This window comes from Nanorana parkeri, unplaced genomic scaffold (assembly GCF_000935625.1).
Source record: "Nanorana parkeri isolate BGI_ZX_2015 unplaced genomic scaffold, ASM93562v1 scaffold30, whole genome shotgun sequence".
NCBI lineage: Eukaryota > Metazoa > Chordata > Amphibia > Anura > Dicroglossidae > Nanorana > Nanorana parkeri.
In genome coordinates, this window is record NW_017306298.1 from 3,126,510 (window position 1) to 3,146,908 (window position 20,399).

Here is a 20,399-nt window from a genome sequence, read left to right on the forward strand (position 1 = left end):
AACTTGTCATTCACATTACACTGTGACACATAGCAAACATTCGCTGGCATATTACAGGTACTAGAGAACAAAGTGCCTATTTTAATCAGGAATGTGAAGAGGTTTCATCAAACTAGCTAGCGCTCGGTGAATAAACCTTCCTTGAAAAAATGGAAAGCTCTTGTCAAACAGCCTGATTTAGAGCTCCAATCTAATTATGAAATTGAGATTTCTCTCTTCCTCCAACTAGGAAGATTTAATAAGTTCTCCACTTCCACAATTTCAGGCAAATCCCAGCATATTAGTCCTCAACTGAAACCTCAAACCTTTTGCTGGGGCTCAGGGGCTTATGTGACTTTTCTTTCTTTAAAGCTGCTTAGATGAAGAAAGTTGCCTGCAATGAAGCTGAGATATCAAAACAACCCAGCAATTAACTTTGAGTAGAACTGTATTGTCTTTCGTCGTCACTTAATACACAATAGGCAAATTATACAGTGTATCGTAGAGCAATAGAATATTTATAGCAGAATTCTAGACAAACACATAGTTGAAGGACTGTATATATACATGAGCCGTTTTACCTGCTAAAGGATTTGTATTTCTAGCTGACCAATCCTGAGATTAACACAGCCCGGACAGAACGCACAGACAGGTTAACTTGTCTCTACTGCTGTTAAGACCCCATTTGGCATATGGGACATGTTAGAAATAAGGCATTGTAGAGAAACTGCAAGATTTACCTTTTTTTCTGGGAACTAAACACTCTATGGAGCTACAGAATATGAGCAGAGACCGTATGTACTAGTCCCTGCATGTGCACCACATACATACCTTGGTGAGTTGGTAGGGACACCATGGTGCGTTCTGCTGGTTTGGTAATGCAATTACTGGTGGAAAGATGCCTTTGAATTATTGCCTGTCCTTTTAACAATGGCACACTTCTAATCCTTTCTTTTTTTCCCTTTTGTTAGAAGAATAGAGAATTGGTGTTTTGCCACTTTATTTTCCCAAAGTCAAAGAATAGAGTGTTTCATATCAGCAGTTACACAAATGACACGTAACCTCTCTCATCCGTTTGCTCCCTGCCGATGAAAGGCTTTAAATCAAACAGAATGTCCTCTTTCATCTTCTGAAAGGAGTTGCCTAATGCCACCTGTATAGGGATCACAGCTGAAAAATTTAAAGAGAGAATAAATATGAGTGGAAAGCTAAAGAAAGGGCAGCACAAATTGGAAACAGCGATCTTCCCCAGTCGGATAGCAATAGAAATGTTCTATAAAGCATGAACAACTTTTACTGGGAGGTATCAAGCTGGTAATTTTGGCATCAGAGTATCAGGTTCTTATTCTTTCTGCATGGCTTTGCTGTAATTTTCAACAAATGCTTATCCCACGGACATGCCTGTATTCTGTTGTCATTATATAATCCCCTCTACACCCGTCTTCACATATAAATAGAACTTACTTGTCTAGAATGTAAGTTATCTGTTTTTCTATCACTCTAATATATGGTCTCTCTGTCTACTGGAGGGAAAGAGAAGGAAGACAATGAAAAGTTGAAAAACTTTGTTTGTTTTTGGACTCTTGCCTATTATTACCAATAGGTTGTTTAGATTAGAGTAAGGTTGCATAGCACAGAACAATATTTCCTAACATAGAGCCATATGCTGGAGATGCCTGCCAAAACCTCTAATACCACCAGCACCTGGTTTAGTGTGCCCATTACCTCAGCCAAAGGTGAATGTGGCACACGTGTCGTTACTGGCACGTTAGGTTTCTGCTTTGACATCTCTATCTAGGTTTATTACAGTGTATGGAGTATTTAGCTCTGAAAGCAAAGGAAAATCCTGCAGATCCCCTGACTATACCTGATTTCTGCAGTGCCCTGTATGTCAAATCACCTGCTTAAACCATTAATACATGACCAAACTCCCAAAAATCAGTTAACTAATCACAAATTTTAATTTATTATGCTCATCTTCACTTAGGAAGAGGTAAGCAAGCTTCCATCTAACTATAAGAACCGACTGATTCTGGTGAATGTGATTTCATGACGAAATTGAAGATTTGGGGGTTGATTTACTAATACTAATAAGGCAAATAGGTTGTTCACTTTGCAAGGAAATTTCCACTGTGCAAGGATTTTTTCCTTAGGGTAGTTAATGAGGTCAAGCTATGCTGATTTTCATTATCCAATCATATGCAAGCAAAATACTTTTTTTTTTTTCCTTGCACGATTGGATATTCTTTGCAAAGTGAACTTTCACTGTATTCACTAAGATAAGAAACAATTCCCTTTCAACGTGAATAGCCTGTTTGCCTTTAATAAATTAACCCCTTTGTGTTCACCAAAATTTTGTAGAAATGTTCCCTTCATTTCACCAAGGGAGAGAACAAATGTAATAATTTGTTCCCATCATTTTTAACTTTAGGGCCCCATCTGTCGGGTCCCGGTCCGAGCGCGTCAGGTTCCGGTCCGAGTGGCTCCATGTCGGGTTCCGGTCCGATGGACGAACGGTGTCCCAGTTCAAACTACTGTGCGGGAACGCACACGGAGGGGACATCCCGGCAGCACCGCTAGGCCACGCAGGCGTAGACGCCCTGGGATCCGAGTGACGTCATCATGTCAGCGCACGCGCAGTGTACGCCCTCTGCCTATTTAAAGCCCCACAGGACTGAGAATCATTGCTGAGTGATTATCAGCCAGCACCAGTCGTCTAGTGATCTTGCTCTTGTTTAAACCTGTGATCTGGCTTCCTCCCTGACGCTCCCTCTGGATAACCCTTCTGTACCTTGCTGCCTGCATATTACCAACCCGGCTTGCCTCTTGACTCTCCTTTGGATTCTGCATTGTCCTTCGCTGTCTGCATGTTACCGACCCGGCCCGGCTAGACCTCTCCATTGATCCTCGATACCCTGCACGGCTGCCCACTCTGCCAAGCACATCACCTGCTGCCTATACCTGGCATCCGGATCCGGCACCCGTGCACCCCTTGCCTGACACACACTGTCTTCAACCCCAGTGCTCATCAGACAGGGTTGCAAGGGAGGTCCTCCTCATCATCTCGGGCCCACACCTCGGACCTAACACCATCTCTCTCATTTTACATGGCTTTGTTGATGTGACAACCTGCCACTTTGTCTATCAACTCCAAAGAAACACATTTAAGAGGCGCTGGGGTTTCTATGCTCACTCCAAATGCAGGAGAGTTTGCAAATAACCTCACTTGCTCTGGTAAGGCAGCTCCCAAACAAAACAGGTCTCCCTTGTTGGGTACAGGAGCGGCAGATGGCCACCAAACCAAAGGCTGCTGCTACCAATTACAATTGCAGCCCCAAAGATTTTTATATCAAATTATATATAAATCTATTTTATTATAATATCTTCTGAGTCCAAAAACAAAAAGCTTTCCGATCTATTGAGGAGCAGCAACCCTGAGCCGTATACAAATGGAAGTGAGTGACTAGCCACTGACAAGCGCCAGAGGATAGTTGGGAGTCTTCTGAGTCCAATCAAATCCTTATCCCATTCTCAGCTCTGATGAAGGGGAAGTGTTGTTAGCCCCAATATACATTGGCATTTGTTTAATTGGATTGTGAACAATAAAAAGCACTGTTGGACTCCTCCAACTTTTTGGTATGGTGCCATTTATTTCTAAAGATTGACTTTGTCTATCAACACAGCCATGTGATTGCCATGCCAGCACTGTCATTGTGATGACTTGAATTAGTTTACAAAGGGTTAGGGTTCTCATTAGGGTTACAATTAGGGCTATCTCTATGGTTAATCCTAGAGTTGGGGTTACCTTTAGGCTGGATTCAAACCTATAAGTGTTTTCCTGCTTTTTTTTCACTTTGAAAAGGTGCCATGTCATGATCTGACGCGTGCTGCCATTCCCTTCCAAAACTCCTATAACGCACATTCGGATAAAAAAATAGGCCTTGACTTAACTTAAATGGACCCTTAGGGTTAGCAATAAAGTTACAGCTAAATTAAAGGTTTTTGGCCCAAAACAGGTCAAGGATAGTTTAAAGCAGTCTCTACCGACCAGGGTGCCATGGCATACTGGTGTGCCACCTGGCCTCCTCAGGGGTGCCTCACAGTTTTGTGGAAGTGGGACTGACGTGAACGGGCTATGAAGACTGAAACTTTTGTGTGTATTTTTTTGCGTGGGGTCCCCCTTAGAATTTATGACATTTTAAACTGGAGTGCTTTGAGATTTTGCATACTTTTAAAGGGTGACATGAATAAAAAAGGGTTGTTAAACACTGAAAAGCCTTATAACATAACCGTTATAAGGCCTTTAAAGATTTTTGTACTATTAGACTTCAATGACATTTTGATAAAGCAATATGTCCCAATTCTGCTTATTCCTATTTGCTACCAAGGTACCATCTATTTTTGCTGGGCACTGAGAATACTAGTAAAGCATTTCAAAGCTCTGAATGAGTTAACAATAAAGAAAACACCTCATACTGTATTTCCTACATCTCTTTACAGTATTTTTTCTTTTTCCGTATAATGATAAAGTCATTTCAGTAAAAATGGTTTCTTGAAAGCAGCTTCGCACAAGTTGTAAAATAAATAGCAAAAAAATAATAATATTTGAAAATTAGATTAAATTTACTTGAACATATTTTATTTCCTTGTCAAACAACTCATGCTATGTAATTGAAACATTTCAAAGTTTTATGGCCTGCTTGCAAATATTTGATATGAAGGGTTTTTTCCATTAGCTTCATACATATGGAAATTAGGACATCCATTCTGAGTCAGCTAATTGTTGTTTCAAGGTGACATGTAAGAGTTCGCAGTAAAACATGAAAGTGTGTTATTTTCTTCCATTTTGTGAAATGTCTATTAATAAATAATCTCGACTTCCAGGGCTGTTTCGGGATGAAGCGAATGTTCCATTTACATTCTGATTGCTATATTAATAATTCTCTGTCATAAAAAAAGTGAGTGGTACATTATTTAGGAGACATTTATAAGGTTAGGTAAACGCCCATAAACATTAAAGGCTATTTTTATGGGCTGGATCTATTTTATCATCTGAAATAGAAAGTAATTTAGTTTTTACTAGTGGGTAAAAATATACGGTAACTACATAACTTCAATATATAGCAGCCAGGGGAGGAGCGAAGGGAAATACTATACAGTGTCATTTGAGTGAGTGTTATTTGTTATCAGTGTTATTTGAGTCTTCTGGGGCTGATGGCATCACATCCAAGATAGTAGTGCTCAGCAGCATTCTCAGGGCTTTTGGATATCTACTCAAGGAAGAAATTTACAAGTAAATGTCTAAAATATGGTTTATCCACATACAGTATAATCTAATAGGATGATGTTTGTTGAAATTAATGATCTGGAAAAAGGGTCTCTGTAAATGCTGTGCACCCCTGAATTTATTAACTTTACCTTTGTTCCCCCACTGAACACAATGAGTGGCAGTGACTTAGAGCTAAGGACCTGGACTTCTTGGATGGAAGAACATGTCACTCATTCACATTTCTATTGGTATGCAGCTCTGGGTGCCTGAGTAGCCAACTGCAAGGCACCAGATCTTTCACACGGGGGGCATGTCGAGACGCCTTTGACCTGAGTAAAGGCCAACTATAGTGACCTGGAGCTTTTATAGGGCTTCTTCTCTTTGCTCTCGCTGCTAAACAGAGTGGTGAGGGCAGAGGCTTCCCTAGCCTTTTTGCCCTGAGGCCGGGGGTTTATTGGTGCATGCTAACCCAGGGGGGTATGTCTATGCATCCTCCCCCCACCCAGGAGCTGGGCGGGATGCTAGCCAAAGCGTCACACTCATCTCTTGGCAACCAGTGAAGCCACTGATTGCCAGGAACTGAGCAGGATGCAAGCCAGAGTGTCCCGCTCAACTCCTGGCAACCGGTGACATCATTGGTTGCCAGGAGCTGAGTGGGAAACTAGCCAGAGCTTTCAAGGTTGCTAAGAGCTGGGTGGGGCTCAGCAATCTTGGATGCTCTGGCTGGAAAAGGGGGCGGCAGGCACACTGCACACATTGTGCAGTGCCACCCACTAATGTGACCCAAAGTGATGCTGCCTGAGACGGCCCTGGATAGGGTGTGCAAAACAGGGGAATATAATCCACTAGAATCCTAGCCCAGGTACACGGACTAAGCACAAATATTTTTATCATTCTTTATATCATTCTTTGGTAGTCTTTTAGATAGGGAATTGTACACCATGGCATGAATTGATTGTTATTTCTTATATAATATAACTATGCTGTATATTAAGTTGATAACACAGGAGAATGGATATTGCTTGGTTGAATTAGAACTATGGCCTCACATTACAAAATTATGTGCTGCAGCAAAGTCCCCTGCCCCTCCAAAGTCCTACAAACACCAACTGATCCTGCCAGTGACACCCACCTAATGCAGCTTCCTGTGGCGGTGTGGCAATGACGCTGTAATGTTGCTGTAATCCTAATTCAGAGCAGAGTTGCCACTCTCATATAGGCTGTGCCTACTTGCACTGAAGTGAGATGAAAAATTGTTGCAGGGAATTTTCTGGAATTACAGCACTTCCTCTGTTGCTGAACCCCTCCCTCCGTGAGCTGCAGTGTCTAGAAGGGGGAGAATGTGAGACACTAATGGAGGAGGATTTGGCTCAGTCAGGGAGGGTTATGAAAGTTTTTTGTTTACTTTGTGAGACTTGTGCGTCACACAATAACTGGTTTTGGTACTTGTTTGAGTATTGTATATGTATTGTATAATATTGGTTTATGTATTTTATAGAGCAAGCATTGTGCAAAAGAAAATCATCTACTTCCAGGATGAGGGATCACTTACCAAAAGAATGTGTGAGCCAGGTGAGATTATCTTCATAGCCTTGAAGGGAGAGTCTAGCTTCAGTGAGCTCATATTTTAAGTGATTGCAGTGATTAACTTTGTTTGCAGTGACTCTTTCAAAAAAACATTTTAAACATTTTAAACTATAAATATAATAAAACCTTTTTATTATATTTAATTTGTATTGAATGCTTGCATTTGACAATGGCTTTGACTAGGGCATTCCATAGCATCCAGGGGAAACATCCTTAAAAAATGTATATCATGACCATCAACAAATACTTTCAATGTGCTCAGCATATATTTAAGTCAACTGTTTAAATAGTGAGCATGAATGTTTTATATTACCATTGTATGTATGACTTACAAAGCTCTGAATAAAGACAGCGAAAGGGGCTGAGTAGTAGTACCATTTGACAGGGATGTAGAAGTAGAAAACAATATTTAGCATGTATTACATTGTACATTGTGTACTTTTCTCAGATTCCACATCTGAAGGAGGAAATGAGAAGGCATTGCCCGAGTGTTGTGCTTGTGGAACAGCTAAATACAGGTTAACTTTCTATGGAAATTGGTCAGAGAAGTCACACGCCAAGGACTACCCAAGTAAGTCTACTTTTAGCCTTAAACTTTTTACATATCTAACCCCAAGAACAAAAATGTTATATGCTACAGCTCACCGGACCTTTAATGTAGTGGCTGCATTATTTTTCTCCTTTTCAGGCTTTTTTTTCTTTATTTTCACCTAGTGATTCTGGTGGTCACATATTCCCTGTCCTGGGGCGACAATGCTCACTTATCATATTGTAACGGTGCAGGGCCGGTGCTAGGATTCTTGCCTACACAGGCAAGGTGCATTTTTGCGCCCCCCTCCCCGACACCGACCCCCTGTAACAACAGGGCATTTTGACAAGTACTTGTCAAAATACCAAGATGTTTGCGCTATGGATTTTTTTTCTCACTTACCTTCGGCGCGGGAGAGCAGCGGCGAGTCAGCGCTGGTCCGGTGGGAGGAGCTCCAGGTGGGGTCCTAATTTAGCTGGCCGGTGACTGCCTGAGGTGCCGCACGTGTCGGGATCCTCTGGCAGTCGCCGGCCAGCTAAATTAGGACCCCACCTGGAGCTCCTCCCACTGGACCAGCGCTGACTCGCCGCTGCTCTCCCGCACCGAAGGTAAGTGAAAAAAAACAAAAAACATAGCACAAACATCGGGGCATTTTGACAAGTACAAGTACTTGTCAAAATGCCCTGTTTTTCCTCCCTCACCCTGCAGCGCCCTCAGGCGGCCGCCTGACTTGCCTTGCGGTAGCGCCGCGCCTGTATCTGTGAAGAAGTTGCTTTCTCACCCCAGACTGCTCTCCTGATTTGGACTACAAACATCTCCCCCTCTCCTCTTCACATGAGACAGTTGAGGAAGCTGATAACATTGTTTGATATTCCAGTCCAGTGCACAGGAAGGTACTAGAATGCTGGATTTCTGGTACTTTGCCTGAAAAAAAAAGCTGATGCAGCTACCACAGGACTCGTAAGGTGGTTAGATACACTTTTGATTACTAATCAGATATGCACCATGTCCAACCATTTCTCAAAATAGCTGAAAGAACAAGAGTTCTACATTGTAATTATCCACAGGAACCAAATAAATCTACTTGTTTACTTTCCTTTGCAGTAAATGAAAATTAAAGTGAGAATCTTATTGGTTAGCATGGATTATAACAAAGGTGCATAAACCCAAAACCAATTTTTCAGTGCATGCCTCACTGTATACAATCTTTTAAGCAAACATGTTTTGCTGAATATGTTACAACATTTCTAATTTCTCATCCTGCCAGTAACAGCACTTCCTGTTTCAGGCAGACACCGCTTTTCCACTGTGTCACAATTTGCAGCAGCATTGTCAGCCTGCTGTGTGGGTTTCTTTAGTTGCCCATTGGGCTACCTATCATTTCTGCAGGAGACATGATAGGTAGCCCAATGGGCAACTGAAAAAACCCACACAGCTTGCTGACAATGCTGCTGCTAATTGTGAGACAGTGGATAAGTGTTGTCAGCCTGAAACAGCCAACGAAGTGCACAAAGCTAGACAACAATACCACTGCTAATAGCTAAACACGGGCTTGGCTGTGTCAACCTGCAACAGGGAGTGCTATTACTGGTTGGATCTGCAGGTAAGAATCTGCAACATAAATCTGTACACTGTACAGTGAAGCATGATGCCAAACATGCTAAAAAAATTGATTTTGGGTTTACATACACTTCAATGCACTGTGGTTAGTTTTGTTATATTATTTCAATTACTTAAGATGCAGGGCTGTGCGGTCAGGGGAGGCAGGGCCTCACCTAGTATTATGGAGGAAAAAGCTGTCAGCTTCAAGTGTGAAGTTGACATCTTTTTCTCCATTCAGAGCGGCTTGTAACAAGTTACACAGCAGGGAATCCTCCCCTCTGTGTAACCTGTCATGGATGGAGCGCTGCCTGTTAATTACCGGCGGCGTGGCATGAGGCTTTTGACAGCTCAGTTAGGTTACACAGCAGCAGGCTTCCCAGCTGCTTGTGTAACCTAACATAGTGAGGCAAGAGCTGTCACAGCCTCTACTCTGTGTTAGGGGCTTAAGCTCTGTAGATGGCTTGGACCAATAGCAAAGCGCCATTGATCCAAGCTGTCAATCAAAAAATAGAAAAAAAAAACAGTGAGGACATCGAACTCGATGCCTCACTAGTGATGAGCAAGTAAGTCCCTTCTCGGTCCTCCCTTCCTCCTCCACACAGCTCCGTGACCGGGTTAGAGGCGGGGCAGATGTGGGTTGGGGTTTGGCCATGGGTGGGGCGGAGGCGGGCAGGGGGAAATGCCTCACCGAGAATGGACTCCACTGCACGTCACTGTTATAATGTGATGTGTTCTAATGTAATACATTATAAATTGCCTGCTGAAAATGAGAAAACATAAAATAACACTAGTTCTTTACCTGACATCTTCTGATAGTTGTTTTCATGTAATTAATTCCACTCCCAGAAATAGCTAGATAGACAGATGTGCATAGAGTGCATAGATAGATGAAGCTAATAATAATTTGCTAAATAGGAAAAATGTTGTCTAGAATCCCAGTTAATTTTAGCATGGATGGTATGAGGCAATCTTATGCATCGGATGTTTTTCCATTCCTAGCTTTATCTATGTTTGCCCCCAAGAACTATTTTAATTTTTATGTAAAAATCTATAAGTAATAATCTGTTTGAATTCTCTCTCTGTTCAGAAAAGCATTAAACAAAATAAGACATAAAAAGGAAAGGGGTAGGTATAGCTGTGATCACATGTATGAAAATTATGGTTTCAGACTTCATGCAAAGTTTGGAAACAAATTGGGAATGCTCAGCGTATTAGATTAGGCAGCAACAGAAAACTGGCAATTGAGTTGAAGTATACCTATAATCAACAGGTTTACTTTAAATCTGAACTACATATCCCCCCACCCCCACTCCTTTAACTAATATCTCATTTAAAAAAAATCTAAATGCTTCTTCTAAATATTTACTGAAATTCATGGTCACACAACACTTAAGTCCAGAGTCTTCTCTCCATTTCTGTGTATATGAGGTGTGTTCTTTCTTTGGGTTTCTGTGTCACTGCTAATGTGATATAGATGTGATGTTTGCTAATGTGATATAGACACTTCCTATTGGATGTCCAGCAGTGATGTCATACCAGGATCCAAACACGTAACACGTCTACATCAATGGATTACTGGTCTCCCACACCCGGAGAAGCACCAGTATGGGATTCCGATAGCAGACTTAAGTGAATGACACGTGTTGTAGAAGGGGAAAAAAAAGTGCTGAATGAGTAAGAGAGGGATGGAAGGGAATTAATTTGGCTTTGGATTTTAGAGCCCAGAGATGGGCTCTAAACCCAAGAACAAAAATGTAATATATTACAACTTACCAAATTAGAACTAAAGCCAACACTGTTTTTTTTTTTTTTAATTAAATAGCATAAGTGAGAGATAACCCTGTCAGCTTTTTTGTTTCCCCCTGCATCCTATTTGCAAGCTTTCCCTTTACTTCCTATCCAACAACCATATCAGGGAGTGAGAAGAAATTCCTCAAAAATTAGGAAATACTTGGGGGTCAGCAGGGTCACCAGAACTAGTGCATCTAGTTAGAAGATTTCCTATCAAGTCCTGTTTTGGTGACAACCCAAAATCTGACGGGGGTTCTAATCCCTCTCTACTCTATTCAAAGCTAAACAATAAGTTTTGCCTTCAGTTGCACTTTAAATGTGGTGGCTACATTGTGGCTGCATTTTCTTTTCTCAAGCTTTGTTTCTTCTTTTCTTTTCACCTGGCGATCCTACCAGTAACACACTTCATGTACTAGGGTGACGTTCAGTCAAGCAGGTCTGATAACTTTGTTTTGAGATTTCAGTACAGCATTGTCAAGTCATTGTAGGAAGTCAGGAGTTCACTGAATTTCTTGCATGGTCAACATTTAGCAAACAGATATAACAAAATACTTCAATGGTATATTTACCCAAAGGAACCGAATAACAGAAATTCATTGTTAGGATTCTCATACATCTTTAAGTCAATAAAGCAAAAACATGGCAAGCTCCTGTGGTCTACATGATGTTCTGCAGGCTTTTAGAGAAATGGTAGATTCCAACTATTTTCATATCAGATAAAAGATTTGCCATTTCCTGAGTAGGAAATTAGAATACAGTTTCTGTGCAATCTTTGTTTTTAAATAAATGCTGAATCTCCACAAGGCATGTTGCAGAACAAACAAAACTCCTGTATGATGTATACTTCAGTGCTGCAAAAATCATCCCAGTGGGTCATCTGTCAGCCAAGGGCGCTGTTCATTGAAATGTCTGTCCGTGTAATTACTTCAACTGTTTTCCCCCTTTCTAAAATATGATTCATTGTTGCCTATAAAAGATTTGACCTTCCATTCCTAGGAAGGCAAAGGGAACTCTTTAATGAAACGTCTTATCTATATACTTCAATAGCGGATGACAGAATCATTTTCTTGTACATATTTTTATTGGCCTTTTCTATCAAATCGCCAATTACATACAGACCCTATATATAAAAAAATCTACCATCAGGAACACGCTGGAAATGCTTTTTTTATTAAAGGAATTTATTTAAAAGTATGATAAAGGTTTTGACAATAAAAGTACATTAAGCTGTCAAAGACAATATTGTGAAAAAAGCATGATGTAATAATCTTACATTCACGGGCATTGTGAGATGGCAGAAGATAATCATTTGTTGCTTTTTATTGCAACAGTGGGTTTGTTTATTTGTTTTTTATTTTATTTTATTGCTGGTATATCCATCACATAAACAATTAGAATATTAAAATATGTAATCTTAAAACCCATGCGATGGCAAGGGTGAGGGTATTGATGAACCCCTTGGGGGAAAAAAAAAAAAAAACACTGAAAAAACAGCAAAGGAATGATGTGAGAGAGGGGGTAAAATTATGAAAGAGCCACCGTTCACATAAGGTGGATAAATCATAATCTATATGGCAAATTATATCTATGACCGCCCATATCAACTCCCAGATGGTCCCTGTTTGGATGAGGAACTCCTCCCCCCTTTTTTTTTTTTTTCTTTTTTTCTTTTCTTTATGTGATGGAATATGTGATGACAATCCCTTTGTCAGTTCACTTTATCTTGTTTAAATATGGGGGTTAATATAGATATATGACTCAGAAGAGCAGATTGTCGAGCAGAACAATCAGACTATAAATGACACTATGTTGTACTTGTGTTATGTATCTAAGCTATTCTGTTCTGTCTGTGGTTAACTACTAGAAACAAAAAAAGAAAAAAAAAAGAGTTATTACCGTTTCCTGTCGTTAATCTTCAATAGTGAAAGCATTGATCATTACAGTTATACAATCTTTATTGCTGTGAGTGCTGTGTAGCAGAATACGAGCAAGCTTCATATTCCACACACTTTTGTTCTGTACAGTAGAGCACAACAAAACAACCTGCAGCCGCTGAAGGCTTTTGAATAATAACACTGAAGATGTGCTGAGCGAAATGTTGTTTACCGCTGAAGCTTTTATTATGGCTTCTCTCTGCTGGTACGCACGTACCTACCTCACCGTGCGCGGGACTGATAATCGCTAACGCCTGGAGTGCTCTTTGTTCTGTGTGTCTGTTTCATTGTGCACTCAGAACATATGTTCTGCTAAATGTGATTCTACTTGGAAACGAGGAACAATCCAGTTTTGCGTCCAACTGGCAGCTGTGATTATTGCTGTTCATTAAGAGTTGTAAAGACATGTAGCGGACTTGCACATTAGGCAAAACAGTGCAACAGGAGGTACATGGGTTGCAATAGCTTCTTCGGTTCCTTGCGTCTGGATTTGTCATTATCACGCTTAATTTCAGAGTGTTGCATGTTTTTTTGTTGCTCTTAGCAATCTTGTTTAAAGAGCAGCTACAGACGAGTAAAATAAATTCAATCAGCTATTAAAGAGGCCCTGTCACTAGACCATTCAACAGGAGAACAGAAGTTCTGTTCAGCTGTTCACACCATCCTCAGTGCGCTCTTGCCCAATTGTGGCCGGAACGCACTGGATTGCATTGCCGCCTACTCAGTTTGTTGTGGGGCGGGAGGGGGCATGGCGGTACAGTGCAGAGAATGGTACCGCAGCCACACCCTTTGGGCCGCATGTAAAAGCAAGGCACATTAATGTCTGCTGTCCAGTCAGAAAAAATAGTGCTTGCAGTATTTTCTTCTGACAGGACTGGATCGCAGTGCTTGATGTGCCTTGCGTTCCCGTGCGGCCAATTGCATTGCAGCCGGAGGGTGTGGCTGTGGTGCCATTCACTTAACTGCACCGACACGCCCTCTCTCGCCCCACAACAAACTGAGCCGGTCGCAATGCGATCCAGTGCATTTCAGCCACAATCGGGCCGGAACGCACGGAGGATGGTGTGAACTAGGCCTAAGGATCCTGGTGTCATCACACACTATACACTGTGCATAGAGGAGACATACTTCAGTGATCACAGAAGCAGGGAGCCGGTCCAGATGGCCTGGTGAGAAAAACTAGACCACTAACACCTAGACAACAATGGGCAGGTAACCCTTACAGTGCGCGGGTATCCCCATTGCAAGAATGAATATAATGTTCTTCTTTAAAGAAAATCTAGACAGTATATGTAGGCTGTCATTAGTGACTTCTTCTCAAAATACCAACTGCTTTAAGCCCCTATTTACAACTGGGCATGTTTCCAAAGCATGAAGCGCTCAACATGAACGATCGTATTACTTTCATTGGTGCCCATTCAAACCTAAGCCTTGTATGCTTGTAGCTCAATAAAGTACATGAGCTTTTTTTATGGCAGATTCAGGTGCTTGTTTTTTTTTTTTTTTATGGCCCCATAGACTTCAATGGCATTGCCTGAACATGCATGAACTGCACATTTTTCATGCCAAGAAAAGAAATGTTTCATTTCAAGAACTGTCTCCTTTTTCTAGTAACTAGCTTTCCATTGCCTATAACAAAAACACTCTAACCGGAAATTGCATGAAAAAAAAGCACAAAAAAGCTTCAAAATCGTTTAAAAATACTCATGCTTAAAATATATGGCACTGCAATGTACTAATGCACGCAATATTGTTAAAAATTAGCACATTAAGGCTGGTGTTACCGCAACACACCACATCTCAAAAGTGCTACAAAGCCCTAGATCATGTAACTGTCCAAAAAGCATCCTTTAAGAAAGAGGTAAAAACCAACTTGTCCCACCGCTGGAGAATCGGATCTTCTTTCATTTGAAAAGCTACACTGGCCTAGTATCCAAAAAAACATCCAGGTACGTCGGATACCTGCGCCCCCCACTGTGCACTGTGGTTTCACCCACTGGCCACTGTATTATTACAGCTCTGCAGGGACACAGTAGAGATGTTGTAGGCTGCAGGGGGGAACCAAAGAACGCAGTGGGGAGCATACAGGATTCTAAAATACCCAGAAATATGTCAAATGCTGAAGAGTCATCGGTCAGTGTGCTCTGCAAGAGTTTGAACTGGTAAGTAGTATTCCTCTTCTTTTACAGCCTGCAAATTTTACTTTCTGTTTTTTTTTGTGCTAGAGTCTCATAAATAAATACTCCATGATTCTACGCATTGTAAATATTGGTCGTAATGCCGGCACTTATCGTAAACTCAAAAATAGTCATTAATTGCGTTGCACATTCCCATTGAGAGCCTGTAGCATTCATCAACGTCAATTTTGTATTTCATAAATCACTGATTCAGATATTTCACTTTCTCAATGGGCCCCCAGACTAGCAGTATTTCATAAATCACTGATTCAGATATTTTTCACTGTCTCATAGGGCCACAAAACTAGCAGGTGGCCACTTTAAATTCCATCGTTGATCACAATTATCTCCTTCAATACAAGATTTACCATATATCACAGTGATATGTTATATTACACATTTCACATTATAAATAGAGTTTCCCATTCCCCAGAGTACTTATGTATGAGTTAGTACAGATATGAGTGGAAGATTTCTGCAGCAGCAGAGCTGGTTATTGCACAGATCCCGCGGAATGTGGCTTTTGCAAATATTGTGATTCAAATACCATAAAAAATGTTCATGCCAATCACTCCAAGTCCTTTTCAGATTCAATGCATGGCCATCCAAAAGCACCAAGGCAGGTTACTGGCCATATCCCCTCATTAGGCATTTAACAGGGAACAGACACATGCCATAGGACTAGTTGGTTGTAATACTGTACACACCCCATTATATACAGGGAGCATGATAAGCTGAAAACTTTTCACATTACATGTTTTGCCACTCTGCATAGGAAATCTAGCACTGGGGGAAGAGACTTTCTCCCTCCCGTATTCTACGTCCCTGGTCAAGGGACTGTCACACATGACCAGGGATGAGTGAATCTGCCGAATTACCATTTGTCCCGAACTCAAATTGTTTTGAACTTAATGAGAGACCATGTTTTATGTTCTTCTTTTGCTGTTTGGAGGGCTGCTATGAATAGGTATACTCCAACTGAATGTTTTTGGCATATATGATGAAAATTTTCAGACAAGAGGGGTCAAAATAACAACTTCTAAAATCTGAAGAAACAGCACACTTTCTTTTGCTTTGTATCCTTATTTTTTGAGACATGTTACTGCTACATGTTAAGAAACTTAAAATAACAGTAAAATACACCTATAACATGTGAAGCTTAGTGTCTTATATGTTTTAAGCTCCTGTTTTGATACCCTTTTAACACCTAGTATCAGAAGCATTTTAAAGCAGACCACTTTGCATGCTGATGCGAAATAATCTTACATTTACTTTCTGGTCTTAGTGGGCATTAGTGATGTTATTTGTGCCCATGCGCTGCATCCCGGGATGATTAGATCAGCAGTGCATTGCTTGGAAATCTTATCTGTGATCTCATGGCATTTCAGGGAAAGGCATTTTCCTCCCCTGAGATGATGTGCATGGTCACATGTCCTAGCCACATGTGCCGGAGTTTCATGAAGTAAAGGGAAATATATTAATCTGCCCTTAGGAAAAATTGCTACCGTGGAGGAAAATAAAAAAAAGGTATGCAAAGAATAAAAAGCTGGCAAATATCTAGAAGTATCTGTTTGTAGATTGTCATTACTAAAAAATGTATAAAGGTGTATGTGTTGTCATTTCAAATATATGGGTAAAGGTCCTTTTTAAGTAAAAACTAACTACAACCAAAGCAAACAACTGTAGGCTTCCTACACTATTTGAGTGAGGGCTTCCCATGCCATTTGGTTGACAATAGCTTGTCTAGCTAGCAGCTCTCCAGCAAAATGGTCCCCTATAGACTTCCATGTAATTTGAAAGATTTTACAAATTTAAACTCTGGAAATTCAAGTTGAATTTGAGTTTGACTCAAATTCAAATCTCAACACTCCACAAGATCCAGTGCTGGGGACAAGTTTGTAATATACTTCAGTACACATATATATGCATTCTACTGTCTTGCTCATATCCTTTCTCTAAACCCAGACAGGGGTTCAATACCCAAATTATTTTTTTTCTCAACCCACCTAAACTTGTAGACATATTGGTTATCCAGCAAGTACCTAGCCTAGTGCAAAATCAGCCCTATGTCTCTTTACGTGAAATATTTTGAGGGAGGATCATGAGCATGGATAACTTCACACTATAGATTGAACACTTACATGCATAATCAGAATGGAGTGGTCCCATGACATGGAGTATTTAGGGTTTGGATGAAGCTTGGTACATTTAGTCTACATAATGTTGGGCTGAAGAGTAGTTGGTCCCAGACAGGTGACTGGCCAGGAGAGGATTTTATATTATATGACTGTGTAAAGAAAATATTTGGTGGAATGTCTCCTATATTAGTGTGATGTTCAATGGAGCAGCTTGTGGAGAATTTGGAGATGGCAGGACCTTTGGCCCATGATTGGTCCTGGCAGCCATGCTGAGGGTACTTAAAACACCTCAAATGCATATATTGTCGTCCCAAACCCCACAGTGTAGCAGTGGGATCCAGTAGCAATTAGGATAGGTTGCTGTTGTTGGCTTCACAATAAGACAGCAATGATAATTTTACAGAGGTTCTACTTCCCCACTCAAGTTCAAGTCTATAAAACATGGTTTGGGTCGGGCTTTAAGAGCATACATAAACATTTTTTAACTCTTTAAAAAGATCCATATTACAACAATGCTGCAACTACCCAAGCTAAAAGCAATGGGCTAAAATACAGAAAATGAAAATTGCTACCACTAAATTACCTATTTGATATGACCTAGATTCTATATTGGTAAGCAGGGTTTAAAAAAAGCTGTGAAAATAGCACCTTGACAAATGTAAGGCGATAGTATATTGAGAGTTCAATGAAAATTAATGACTCAACTTTCATATCTTGTCAACAGATCGTAGCACTGGTATACAAGCACAGCACCTTGTATAGATTCTCTTCTATTACTTCAGTTGGCAGCAGGTCATTACAGTGAATGGTTGTTTCGTTACTTTCAATGACTCTCTCTCTCTTCAATTTAAGTATTATTTAGTGATTGAGTTCCTGGGAAGGTTTGCTCCACTTGAAACTCACAAATGTATGCAAGCTGTTTATATTGATAACTACTGTATATTGATGTGAGTACTGTGCATCAATGGGCCAAAAAAAGCAATGGTGGGTAGGAAATAATATCTGAACGGTGTGACAATCAATGGTGTAGCTGACCTGTGACAGCGTCTGATGACTTTCACAGTGAACATGTCCCTGAAATGTTTAAGGACAATCCGCCATTACAGGCATTTTGCAAGAGCATGTGGGTCAATCTACTGCTGCTCTTGCATACTGGAAGGTTTGTGCGCGACGGGTTCCTTGGATGGTCCGGAAGTATAGTGTGGACTACTAAGGTGATACCTTCAGAGAGCCTACTGATCTTTGGAAAAAATGTATGTACGTATCTCATTACCATGTAGAAACATGAGAGTGCATAACTAAAGCGCATCTTGTTTTAATTTTTTTAAATATTTCCATCCAGTCGTAAGTAATAGACATGAAAGCATTACTTTTTATTCAACCGTCGAAATTTCCATGTGTTGGACTATCCCAATTTTAGGGTCAAAAGTGGGCGTGGCTTATGGAAAGTAGGCATATCCTGTTCATATACATAATGTAATAGGGACAGAGCTTGAATGAATCACTGCTTTCTACACCCTTTGCTTTTGTTTCAGTGCAACTAGGACTTTTCGTGGCAGACTCTACTAGCTGTCTAGACTTTTCCACTTTCTATGCAGAATCTCTAAAATCTTGCTGGTGTAAAGCTGCAATTCATAATGACAAGCAGGGGAGATTAATCTGTTCATATTTAGCCTAGAGCATATTACTATGTGACTAGAAGTGGAAACTTCTTCTTTTTTATGTGCGTAATGAAGTAGATCATAGAGTGACATTTGTGTGCTAAATCACTAACAGCTCCGAAACAGTTTATTATTGGGAGAGATCGGTGCAGGCCTGCAGAGGTAGCAGCTGTAAGCATGCCTCTTATGTTGTGCCAGGTTAGGGGAATTAATGTCGCTGCAGATGGGTTGAAGTAATGAGAATCTAAAGTATTTTTTTCACGTTTGTTTTCTTCACTTGCTGAAGGAGGTAAAAGTATAATAACATTATTATTAAGTGAACAAATTGGCTGAAAGGTGAATAACAAAGAACCTCCAAAGTTTATTATTAAGGAGACACTAAATAAGGTAATTAAAGCAAAATGTTAAAGCAGAACTCCAGCTAACAATTACAATAAAAAACTGCTTTTGTTACAATATTAATCTTCAATTTAGAGTTGTATCCCCCCCATTGCACTTTTGTTCTGCTGCTTGATGTCCTCTGATGGCCAGCATCATTCAACTCACTTCTTCTAAGCCCAGGTTATCCTGTTATTGGACAGTGAATGAGGAAACAGCACAGAGATGCGCTTGGTCACTGCCCTTTCCTCCTTTTAACATGCTTCTTGTTAAAAGAGAACAATAGGGTACATCCTTTTTGGTATTTTTAGTTTCCTAATGATACATTGCAAAATGTACTCCTGTAATCAATTATCCACCATAAGCTTGCAATTCAATACAGTATACTATGGCTGGGGCTAGGATCAGTGCTGAGAAGTGATCCCAACACAATTGTCAGGATCCTGCCCACTCTTCTCTCCTCCCATTGAGTGGCAGCACCTTGTAGTGCTGTAGTATGACCATCCTTAAAGACTAAAAACAAAACCAGGAAAAACATTTAGTTACATGGGAACAAAAAGATTTAGTGCAGCAGTGCTAGTGGTTAATACAGCAGTGTGATAGTAGATTCATGTACCCGGATGTAAAAAGAATATTGATATCTACACAGAATCTTGCTGGCAGTAAGTGTGCAAAATATCCTGCACCAAAATGCATGTAATAGTCAGTTTAGTGGTCCATTAAGTGCTTTCATAAAACTTTTACATACATAAAATTCTTATTCCATTCCTCTAGCTTAGTTTCCAGTCCCACCATGTAGGGATCTGAATGCAGCATTTTTACATGTGTGCATGAGCCCTGAGGAATAATGCTCCTAGGCGTCCATGCTATAGGTATATATTCAGGCGATATAGGTGGTATATATCTCACTGTTTGTCTCTTTTTATTCACAGGGAGAGCTAATCATTGGTCTGCAATTATTGGCGGCTCACACTCTAAGAATTATGTGCTTTGGGAATATGGAGGTATTTCTAGTGAAGGGGTGAAGCAAGTGGCCGAATTGGGATCGCCAGTGAAAATGGAAGAAGAGATACGACAAAAGGTAAGATGGAAATACATTTAACTCATAGTTGCCTTCTTTTGCAATTTCTTTGGATTCTTGGTTTTTAATTAGAGGTTTCCTTTCAAATGCACCCTTTGCTTTGGAAAATAAACATGCTGAAGTGACTTTGAGTAGGGAGGCATTGGGTTTGTCATTATCAGTTATGGAAGTTTTATTGGGTAAAGTGCCCTTGACCATTCCAATAATGCTCCACTCCTTCTACCATCAGTGCCTGCCCCTTTGTAGCACTTGTTATTATAGTAGCTGTTGTGA

The 20,399-nt window shown here is 40.5% G+C and overlaps 1 protein-coding gene across 1 annotated transcript in view; it reads left to right on the top strand.

The window, feature by feature from the left end:
* The window catches only part of SPON1 (spondin 1), a 245,692-nt gene that overhangs the window by 96,878 nt on the left and 128,415 nt on the right, over positions 1–20,399 (top strand). The window contains exons 4-6 of the mRNA XM_018567996.1: positions 6,747–6,820; positions 7,284–7,406; positions 19,978–20,126. Of these exons, the coding sequence (XP_018423498.1) occupies positions 6,747–6,820; positions 7,284–7,406; positions 19,978–20,126 (346 nt within the window). The remainder of the gene's footprint in view (positions 1–6,746; positions 6,821–7,283; positions 7,407–19,977; positions 20,127–20,399) is intronic.